The sequence below is a fragment of the Scyliorhinus canicula genome, chromosome 16, assembly GCF_902713615.1.
Source record: "Scyliorhinus canicula chromosome 16, sScyCan1.1, whole genome shotgun sequence".
Taxonomy (NCBI): Eukaryota; Metazoa; Chordata; class Chondrichthyes; order Carcharhiniformes; family Scyliorhinidae; genus Scyliorhinus; species Scyliorhinus canicula.
The window spans coordinates 117,100,220-117,111,770 of NC_052161.1; the positions used below are offsets into that span (position 1 = coordinate 117,100,220).

General features: G+C 46.1%; 1 protein-coding gene across 3 annotated transcripts in view; it reads right to left on the minus strand.

Annotated features, from left to right (window-relative positions):
- ano11 (anoctamin 11) overlaps positions 1–10,163 on the minus strand; it is a 69,893-nt gene extending 59,730 nt beyond the window's left edge. The window contains exons 1-2 of one of the 3 annotated variants that reach the window (XM_038773129.1): positions 9,666–10,163; positions 5,253–5,349 (exon numbers count right to left, since the gene is read on the minus strand). In XM_038773129.1, the coding sequence (XP_038629057.1) occupies positions 5,253–5,349; positions 9,666–9,797 (229 nt within the window). In that variant the 5' untranslated portion in view covers positions 9,798–10,163. Of the gene's footprint in view, positions 1–5,252; positions 5,350–8,895; positions 9,207–9,665 lie in introns of those variants that run through there. The other 2 variants (XM_038773130.1, XM_038773131.1) reach the window with 2 other exon arrangements.
- Positions 10,164–11,551: the final 1,388 nt, after the last annotated feature.

The following is an 11,551-nucleotide window of genomic DNA, read 5'->3' on the forward strand; positions in this document are numbered from 1 at the left end:
GCTGGGTTACACTATGATATGGGAATGTCAGACTGGGTTACACTATGACATGGGAGTGTCAGGCTGGGTTACAGTATGACATGGGAGTGTCAGGCTGGGTTACAGTATGACATGGGAGTGTCAGGCTGGATTACAGTATGACATGGGAGTGTCAGGCTGGATTACAGTATGATATGGGAGTGTCAGGCTGGATTACAGTATGATATGGGAGTGTCAGGCTGGATTACAGTATGATATGGGAGTGTCAGGCTGGATTACAGTATGATATGGGAGTGTCAGGCTGGATTACAGTATGATATGGGAGTGTCAGGCTGGATTACAGTATGATATGGGAGTGTCAGGCTGGGTTACACTATGACATGGGAGTGTCAGGCTGGGTTACAGTATGACATGGGAGTGTCAGGCTGGATTACAGTATGACATGGGAGTGTCAGGCTGGATTACAGTATGATATGGGAGTGTCAGGCTGGATTACAGTATGATATGGGAGTGTCAGGCTGGATTACAGTATGATATGGGAGTGTCAGGCTGGATTACAGTATGATATGGGAGTGTCAGGCTGGATTACAGAATGATATGGGAGTGTCAGGCTGGATTACAGTATGATATGGGAGTGTCAGGCTGGGTTACAGTATGATATGGGAGTGTCAGGCTGGGTTACAGTATGACATGGGAGTGTCAGACTGGGTTACAGTATGATATGGGAGTGTCAGGCTGGGTTACAGTATGATATGGGAGTGTCAGGCTGGATTACAGTATGATATGGGAGTGTCAGGCTGGATTACAGTATGATATGGGAGTGCCAGGCTGGGTTACACTATGATATGGGAATGTCAGACTGGGTTACACTATGACATGGGAGTGTCAGGCTGGGTTACAGTATGACATGGGAGTGTCAGGCTGGGTTACAGTATGACATGAGAGTGTCAGACTGGATTACAGTATGATATGGGAGTGTCAGGCTGGGTTACAGTATGACATGAGAGTGTCAGACTGGATTACAGTATGATATGGGAGTGTCAGGCTGGGTTACAGTATGATATGGGAGTGTCAGGCTGGATTACAGTATGATATGGGAGTGTCAGGCTGGATTACAGTATGATATGGGAGTGTCAGGCTGGGTTACAGTATGACATGAGAGTGTCAGACTGGATTACAGTATGATATGGGAGTGTCAGGCTGGGTTACAGTATGATATGGGAGTGTCAGGCTGGATTACAGTACGACATGGGAGTGCCAGGCTGGATTACAGTACGACATGAGAGTGTCAGACTGGGTTACAGTATGATATGGGAGTGTCAGGCTGGGTTACAGTATGATATGGGAGTGTCAGGCTGGATTACAGTATGATATGGGAGTGTCAGGCTGGATTACAGTATGATATGGGAGTGTCAGGCTGGATTACAGTATGATATGGGAGTGTCGGGCTGGATTACAGTATGACATGGGAGTGTCAGACTGGGTTACAGTATGATATGGGAGTGTCGGGCTGGATTACAGTATGACATGGGAGTGTCAGGCTGGATTACTGTATGATATGGGAGTGTCAGGCTGGATTACTGTATGATATGGGAGTGTCAGGCTGGATTACAGTATGATATGGGAGTGTCAGGCTGGGTTACAGTATGATATGGGAGTGTCAGGCTGGATTACAGTATGATATGGGAGTGTCGGGTTGGATTACAGTATGATATGGGAGTGTCGGGCTGGGTTACAGTATGACATGGGAGTGTCAGGCTGGATTACAGTATGATATGGGAGTGTCAGGCTGGGTTACTGTATGATATGGGAATGTCAGGCTGGGTTACTGTACGACATGGGAGTGTCAGGCTGGATTACAGTATGACATGGGAGTGTCAGGCTGGATTACAGTATGACATGGGAGTGTCAGGCTGGTTTACAGTATCATATGGGAATGTCAGGCTGGATTACAGTATGATATGGGAGTGTCAGGCTGGGTTACTGTACGACATGGGAGTGTCAGGCTGGATTACAGTATGACATGGGAGTGTCAGGCTGGATTACAGTATGACATGGGAGTGTCAGGCTGGATTACAGTATGATATGGGAGTGTCAGGCTGGATTACAGTATGATATGGGAGTGTCAGACTGGATTACAGTATGATATGGGAGTGTCAGGCTGGGTTACAGTATGATATGGGAGTGTCAGGCTGGGTTACAGTATGACATGGGAGTGTCAGGCTGGATTACAGTATGATATGGGAATGTCAGACTGGATTACAGTATGATATGGGAGTGTCAGACTGGATTACAGTATGATATGGGAGTGTCAGACTGGGTTACAGTATGATATGGGAGTGTCAGGCTGGGTTACAGTATGACATGGGAGTGTCAGGCTGGATTACAGTATGATATGGGAATGTCAGGCTGGATTACAGTATGATATGGGAGTGTCAGGCTGGATTACAGTATGATATGGGAGTGTCAGGCTGGATTACAGTATGATATGGGAGTGTCAGGCTGGATTACAGTATGATATGGGAGTGTCAGGCTGGATTACAGTATGACATGGGAGTGTCAGGCTGGGTTACAGTATGACATGGGAGTGTCAGGCTGGATTACAGTATGATATGGGAGTGTCAGGCTGGGTTACAGTATGATATGGGAGTGTCAGGCTGGATTACAGTATGACTATGGGAGTGTCAGGCTGGATTACAGTATGATATGGGAGTGTCAGGCTGGATTACAGTATGATATGGGAGTGTCAGGCTGGATTACAGTATGATATGGGAGTGTCAGGCTGGATTACAGTATGATATGGGAGTGTCAGGCTGGATTACAGTATGATATGGGAGTGTCAGGCTGGATTACAGTATGATATGGGAGTGTCAGGCTGGGTTACAGTATGATATGGGAGTGTCAGGCTGGGTTACAGTATGACATGGGAGTGTCAGACTGGGTTACAGTATGATATGGGAGTGTCAGGCTGGGTTACAGTATGATATGGGAGTGTCAGGCTGGATTACAGTATGATATGGGAGTGTCAGGCTGGATTACAGTATGATATGGGAGTGTCAGGCTGGGTTACAGTATGATATGGGAGTGTCAGGCTGGATTACAGTATGATATGGGAGTGTCAGACTGGGTTACACTATGACATGGGAGTGTCAGGCTGGGTTACAGTACGATATGGGAGTGTCAGGCTGGGTTACAGTATGATATGGGAGTGTCAGGCTGGATTACAGTATGATATGGGAGTGTCAGGCTGGGTTACAGTATGATATGGGAGTGTCAGGCTGGATTACAGTATGATATGGGAGTGTCAGGCTGGGTTACAGTATGATATGGGAGTGTCAGGCTGGGTTACACTATGACATGGGAGTGTCAGGCTGGGTTACAGTATGATATGGGAGTGTCAGGCTGGGTTACAGTATGATATGGGAGTGTCAGGCTGGGTTACACTATGACATGGGAGTGTCAGACTGGATTACAGTACGACGTGGGAGTGTCAGGCTGAGTTATAATAGGACACGGGAGTGTCAGGTTGGGTTAGAATACAACATGACAATGTCAGGCTAGTTTATGTGCTCAGATCACAGATTAAACGTCAATGCACACCCTCCAGAATTAAAAGCACCATTAACTCTGCCACGGAGACAGTGCAGTTTAGGCAAAGGTAAGGAAGTCAATGACATTGCTATATGATTTTTATTCTGAACCGTTCTTCTTGTCCAACTAAAGAGATGACCTCATCTGTATTACTGCAGCTACTGCACTGCCTAATAACCCATTGTATGTGATACATTTTGAGATGTTTCTATGATGTGGCGATAAGTGCAAAATTGCTTTTTTAAATGTGTGATGAATTTTTGCAGTTCTCCTCCTTGTCCACTATTTTTCTCGGCTCTTCCACAACGGACAAGAAAATGAATCTCCCTGATGTAACCAACTGTGTATCAGCACACCCTACTGGTCGCAGAGAGCTCTTTTTCTGAAAAATAAGTAGCAAATCACTTTGTTTCAATCATGGGCACTGACTTGAGAGTGCAGCATACGGCCCCAATATGCAATATGTCTGGGGTTCAACCAACATGTTTCTGTTTCCATTATGATCATTCAAAAACTTAGAGAACTAGGAAGCGAAAAGGCCAATGAAAGACGTGATGACGGGGGCAGTAAGTGAAACGTATGAATCAACAATGGAAAACCTCAGTTAAGTAAAAAGGCAGAGACATGCCAGAAGTGTAATGTCCGATGGTGGCACTGTCAGAATAAATGCAACCGAAGAGGAGAAACTGGGAGAATGGGTGGGGTCTTTACAGGGAGCAGGGTTTGAGAAGCTGTAGTCGAGGTAGCTAAGGGAGTTGGTGGGCTTTTAATGAATAATAGTGAACAAGAGAATGAAACAGTACCAATATAGTCATTGATGTTATGAAGAAGGAGTTACTGGAGGGGGCCTGAGACTGACTGGAAAAAGGAGTGTTTCACATATCCCTCAAAATATCAGACATATTTGGGGACCATGCGGGTGCCCATAGACACACCTTTTATTTGCAGGAAGTGAGACAAGTTAAAGGATAAATTGTTGAGTGATAGAACAAGTCCAGCCAGGCAGTGGAGAATGGTGGTGGACAGGGATTGTTTGCGCCTGTGCTCAAGGAAGAATGGAGAGTCTTCAGACATCCAAATGGAGGATGGAGCTGCACAGGGTTTGGACATCCAGAGAGAAGAGGAGGAAGTTAGGACCAGGGAACTAGAAATTGTTGACATGACCGTGGGCATCAAAGGAATTACAAACGTAGGTGGGAACAACCAGGACAAGGAGAGAAATGTGGAGTCAAAACAGGGGTTTGTGGGGCCGGAACAGGCTGATACGATGGGTCTACCTCGGCAGCCCAGTTTGTGGATTTTGGAAAGGAGGCAGAAGCGGACTGTGCGGGACTGGGGACTATGAAGCTGTGGAGGGAAGATCTCCAGAGGCGATGAAGTCAGTGACGGTCCTGGAAACAATGGATTGATGCTTGGTGGTGGGGTCATGGTCTGGGGAAGGTGTCTGAGAATTGGCGCTCAGCCACTATGAGGTAGAGGTCAGTACGCCAGACAACAGCGGCATCATCACCCTTGTCCACAGGATTGATCACAAGGTCAGGGTTGGACCCAAGAGAACGCAGTGCCGCAAGTTCAGAGGGAAACAGGTACGAGTGGATAAAAGGGACAGAGAAATTGAGATGGCCGATATGACATAGAACAGGACAGAACATTTCTGTTTCACAACAGAAATTACTTCTCACCAATTTTTGTTGTCCCATTGCTGAAATAGTTCCCTCTGCAGTCAGGGTTGTATCCACTGTTGGAATTAACATACAAGTCATCATCACCCTCGTCCCCCTACAACATAACAGCAGAGATGGGGTTAATTACTTAACACAGCAACAAATATGGGCTTGATCCAGGAAATACAGATATCAACCAGTGAGAGTAGAGAGGTTGCATTAATCAATGAATGCTGGCAATTAACCAGTGAACACAGACAGTAAGCATAGAAATTAACTAATGACGGCTGACATTAACCAGCAGATATAGGTATTAGGCAGCAAGTAAAGGAATTAACGAGCAAGAATGTCATTAACCAATGAACGTGAGTAAAAACCAGCAAGCAGAGGTGTTTAAACAGAAAACACCAGCATTGATCAGCAAACTTCTATGATGTGGAGATGCCGGCGTTGGACTGGGGTGAGCACAGTAAGAAGTCTTACAACACCAGGTTAAAGTCCAACAGGTTTGATTCAAACACGAGCTTTCGGAGCGCAGCTGAGGAAGGAGCAGTGCTCCGAAAGCTCGTGTTTGAATCAAACCTGTTGGACTTTAACCTGGTGTTGTAAGACGTCTTACTGAGCAAACTTCTACACTAAGCAGTGAATACAGACATTACCAATGGCATGGTCAGTGAACACAGATATTAATCATTAAAATCGCAAAAGGCAATACTTATCAGCACCTAATATACCCACTTTACAAATGCATCCCAAACCCACCGCAACTAAACTATTGTGGCTTCTGATTTAATAGCACTGGTTTAAATACATAGAGACAGACTATACAGACAAGTCAGGTGCCTCCGTCACACACGAACCAAGCTCCCGGATGCTCTAGCTTAAAAGGAACATACAAACATAGAGGGCTGATGGATGGGGTCCACGAGTATGCCACATAGTCACAATGCCTTAGACACCATGATTCACAATACCCTCCGACACACTAGCAGATCTGTAGTCCCCTGTAAAAATCCAAATTTGGAAATAAATGGGGGGGACAAAAATCTGAAAACTACTTCTAGAAGATACTTAGATGACCAAGACTAGTGCAGGAAACCGCATTGACCACAATTTATATTGCATAATCATTTATTTTACTTCACAGTCCACCTATCTTTTGTATGCTGTGATCTCCGATGCCTGATAGGAACTGAACCAGTTCCCTTTTGAACCCTTTGGATTGAATCACAGTTTTTGAACTTTTTCCACAGTCTAAAGCAATTGAATCAGATTTTACTGAGGGGATAGGTAAACAAACCCAACTCAGAGTGGCTCCAGATGGAGGAGGCCTGCAAGGGAACGACCCTCTGGGCCGTGGCTACAGCAACACTCCCATCCCCCTCGGCAAAATACACATCAAGCCCAGTGGTAGCGGCCACACTGAAACCTTGGGCCCAATTCAGACAGCACTTTGGGCTGACTAGGATGTCGCCCATAGCTCTCATCTGCGGCAATCACAAATTCCCCCCAGCCATGCTAGACACTACCTTTAGGAAATGGAGACGGGACAGGGGCACAGACAGTTAGGGACTTCTACGTAGGGCACAGACTAGCGACACTGGATGAACGTATGGAGGAGTGGGAACTGCCAACAGGACAGGAAATGAGGCACCTGCAAATAAAGCACATCCTCCGCAAAGAGACAGTCGGATACCCCGGAGCCCCGGAAACTACACTATTAGAGGACCTGATAAACACAGACAGTAAAGAAGGGGGACTATGTATGGACAGAGCCCGAACACCACTGAATGAGACCAGGTGGAAATGGGAGGACGAACTGGGGACAGAAGTGGGGTGGGGACTCCAGAGCGAAGCTGAGCAGGACCAACTCCACCTCCTCCTGCGCAAGGCTTAGCCTCATGCAGCTCAAAGTGGTGCACAGAGCACAGCTGACCAGAACCCAAATGAGCAGGTTCTTCCCGGAGGTGGGGCCCAGCTAAGCAGGCCCACATGTTCTGGGCTTGTCCCAAACTTGCTGGGTTCTGGACAGCCTTCTCTGAGGCAATGTCAAAGGTTGTGGGGGTGAGGGTGAAGACATGTCCAACAGTGGCAATCTTCGGGGTATCAGAGCGGCCAGAGCTACACATGCAGAAAGAAGGCCAACGCCCTAGCTTTCGCTTGCCTAATCGCACGCCGGAGACTCCTGCTCAGTTGGCGATCGACAGCACCACCCACAACTGCAGACTGGCTTGCTGACCTTACAGAATTTCTCCAACTGGAGAAGATTAAGTACGCCACCCGAAAGTTGGAGGAAGGCTTCCTAAATGCATGGGGGCAGTTTGTCAGCCTGTTCCAGAATCTTTTCGAGGCCAGCAACAACGAGTAAGATGGAGAGAAGGGAAAGATAGAAAGAAAAGGGAGAGGAAAAAGAAAAATAAAGACGGGGTGGGGACCATTGGAACATGCAACGCGGGGGGGGGGGGGGGAGAAAGACACAAAAAGGAACAACTTGGGTGGGAGGGGGGGAGGGGGGGGGTGGGGTGGGGGGGGGGTGGGGTGGGGGGGGGGGGGTGGGGGGGGTGGGGTGGGGGTGGGGGGGGGGGGCAGCCCCCCCCCCCAATCACAGGTGAAACACAGCCGAAGTCGATGGGGAAGAAAAGAAAGGCGGGGAGAGGAAGGGGAGCGAAAGGGGGGGACTGGGAGGGACCACACGCCAAGCCAGAGGGCAGCAGAATGTAAATAGGGTAAATTTAGGGAAGGACAAGACAAACCTTTCTGTATAATACAGTAAATAAACATGGCCAACAATGTACATAACTATTTATAAATTTTGAAAATGCCAATAAAAAGATTTTTTTTTTAAAATCAGGTTTTACAATAGAACTCACTCCAGGAAGATCTGTGTGGTTAACTAATGTAATGGAAGCCATGCCATTCGCCTTATTGACCAGGGTTTACAGGGGAGTGGGGGAGGAGAAACAAGCTCACATGCCTGACCCTGATTGCTAAATAATGCCACAGGCTGGAAAATAATGTTGCCTAAAGACACGACTGGACTCAGCTGTAACATTCTCCGGCTAAACACTCAAAATTTGTGGCCATTTGACTAGGGTATGGAGCAGGGTGTGTGTGTTGGTACCCTGTGGGACTTTACTGTGTCCCAACAAGTGCCTATAGAATATATATATATATATAAATGAAATGAAATGAAATTGCTTATTGTCACAAGTAGGCTTCAATGAAGTTACTGTGAAAAGCGCCTAGTCGTCCCATTCTGACGCCTGTTCGGGGAGGCTGGTACGGGAATTGAACCGTGCTGCTGGCCTGCTTGGTCTGCTTTAAAAGCCAGCGATTTAGCCCAGTGTGCTAAACCAGCCCCAGATATATATATATATATATATATTCCTACATATAGATATCTTCCACAACTTCAGAAACCCAAAGCACTCTACCACCAATGAAATGCTTCAGCAGCATAATCAATGTTGTAAGGTAGGGGGACAGGGTAGCATTTTGCACATAGCAAGTTCCCCAAATAACAATGTGATAACATCCAGATAATCTGTTTTTGCTGATTTTTGATGCGGCATAAAAACGAGCCATAAAAACGAGCCAGAACATTAGGAGGGGAAACTCCCATTGCTCTTCAAAACAGTGCTGTGGGATCTTTGACGCTCACCTGAGAAGGCCTTGGTTTCATGTTTCAGCTGAGAGACGGCACCTCCAACACTGCAACGCTGCCTTGATATAGCACTGCGAGTGTCAGCCCTAGAATTTGTGCTCACGTCCCTGGAGTGGGGCTTGAATCTGGCACATCTTCCTGGCCAGAGGCCTACCAGAGCAACAGCCCATAGCTAGAGGGCCCCGAGCGTCTCGTGATTGAGGATCGGGTTGAAAGATCTCTCCAAGATGTATATTGATGTCCGGGGCAGGTTCACTGCTACCTTGTGTCAGTCAGTCAGAGATGCTGACAGAAGTCAAAGAGGGAGAACCAGGTTTTGGAGGCAATAGTGGAAATTTGCTGGCAACGTAAAGTTGATGAATTTAATTCAAGGGAGTCGGGGGGGGGGGGGGGGGGGGGGGGGCTGATAATTAACTGCAATTAAAAAAAAATAGAATATAATTTTTTCGAACATAACAAAATCTCAAGAGAGCATCATATGTAATAAACTGGATTTAAAAAAAAAAGAAAATTAAGATTTTAAATGTCCTTCCTCTCAACACATCACCGAAACAGCAGCACTGGTGGGGATCTGCTATCTGTCCTCTGTGGGGATCAAAGTTATTGCACTGAAATCAATTGCACAAACATACAGTTAATTAGCTGGGGGTTTTTTTTATTTAAAGTAACCTTTTTCAGTGCTAAAATTGTGCCGTTACAAGATGTGTCTGCAAGGCTGAGAAACCGGCGGAATTATAATTGGCAGCAGAATAAACAAGGTAACTTACATAAACATTAGAACGGTAACCCCCATTCTGAACACTTCCATATGTATCCATCAATATCCGGGAAGGATCCTTTTCTAAGCCCATTAGTACATTCCGGTTCTCCCGAGTCTCAAAGCTCTCACTCTGCAGCATCTTCCAGTCTCACAGCACAACAAACGTGGTTATGGATGCAAAACTGTGGAACACAGAGACCCACTCTAACGCCTCCAGTCAGCGAGAACTTCAGCTCCTTTATCGAAATGAGACTTAAGCATTTTTTTTTTGCAGCCATAAAATCTGGCCGTGCGATTCAATGCAATAGTGGACTCTTTTGCTGCTCATACAGATGTGCTGTGCACAGGCGCAATGAACTGCATTAAGTCTTCAGCATTTCCCATTTATATTGTTTTTAAAAAATGGCCTTCTAGCACTCAGTCTGAGCGCTAAAATCGGGCCATTGCAAATGCTGCTTTCCCTCCTCAGAAACAAAATATTCCAGGATAGTTGCTTCCTCGGCACTGATTAAATATTAATAATGTAATGTAAATATGCAGCAGTGGGAGGAGACGACATAATAGAGCAAAAGAAAAGGCTGCGCTTTTGCAAAGAATCAACATGAGGCAGGTGCAATATTGTATTTCCCCTTATTGAATGTGACTGGCATCCCAAATGTTGTAAATCTATCAGCCAATTCAATCCACTGAAAACATCTGAACAGATCTCACTTCTTTTGGTGTCACATAGGCATAGCTTGAAATAGAGAGACTTCTGTAAACTTACACAATGTCATCGAAATGCAGACATACAAAAACATACTGTACTTCACTCTCAGTACTGTTACTCCAGAAGTTACTACCAATAAGGTTCATTATTCTGAGTACTTATGCTGTAGTTGCCCACCATTCACTGTATAACTTGTTCCATAGCGTCTACCACCTGCTGTTTAACTAGTCACTTTCTGTGTAAATGTGCTTTTGTACGTCCATCACTTGCTGTGCAATTTACCCCAAGTTGTCCATCGCTTGCTGCCTAATTTATCCCAAATGCCCATTACTTGCTGTAACGTACCCTTGGATGTCCATGATTTGCTGTGAGGGCAGCACGGTGGCGCAGTGGTTAGCACTGCGGCCTCACGGCGCCAAGGTCCCAGGTTCAATCCCGGCTCTGGGTCACTGTCCGTGTGGAGTTTGCACAATCTCCCCATGTTTGCATGGTTTTGCCCCCACAACCCAAAAGATGCGCAAGTTAGGTTGATTGGCCACGTTAAATTGCCCCTTAATTGGAAAAAAAAAATGAATTGGGTACTCTAAATTTTGAAAAAAAGAAAAAACAGATTTGCTGTGAAATTCACCCCTGGATGTCAATTGCTAGTTGTGTCATTCATCTCTGGGTATCTATTCACTTGTGTGCAACTTACCCTTGGATGTCCGTCACTTTCTGTGTGGCAATTTGTGTGTGATCAATGATGTAAAATGATCATTCATGTTTATATTCAAGTAAAGTCCTTTTCACGTTTTCATCCATTGATATCCTATTTATATGATCAGTTTGCATTTATACAAAATCTGTGCAATCCCACACAAGCTTCAGTTGGTGCTTTCCGAGAAGGAGGGGACAAAGTTGGTGCCAAAGGTTAATAATGTTTTCTGTCAAAGGTGATGCACATGCAGCAGGGTAGCATGGTGGTTAGCATAAATGCTTCACCGCTCCAGGATCCCAGGTTCGATTCCCGGCTGGGTCACTGTCTGTGTGGAGTCTACACGTCCTCCCCCTGTGTGCGTGGGTTTCCTCCGGGTGCTCCGGTTTCCTCCCACAGTCCAAAGATGTGCGGGTTAGGTGGATTGGCCATGCTAAATTGCCCGTAGTGTCCTAATAAAAGTAAGGTTAAGGGGGGGGTTGTTGGGTTA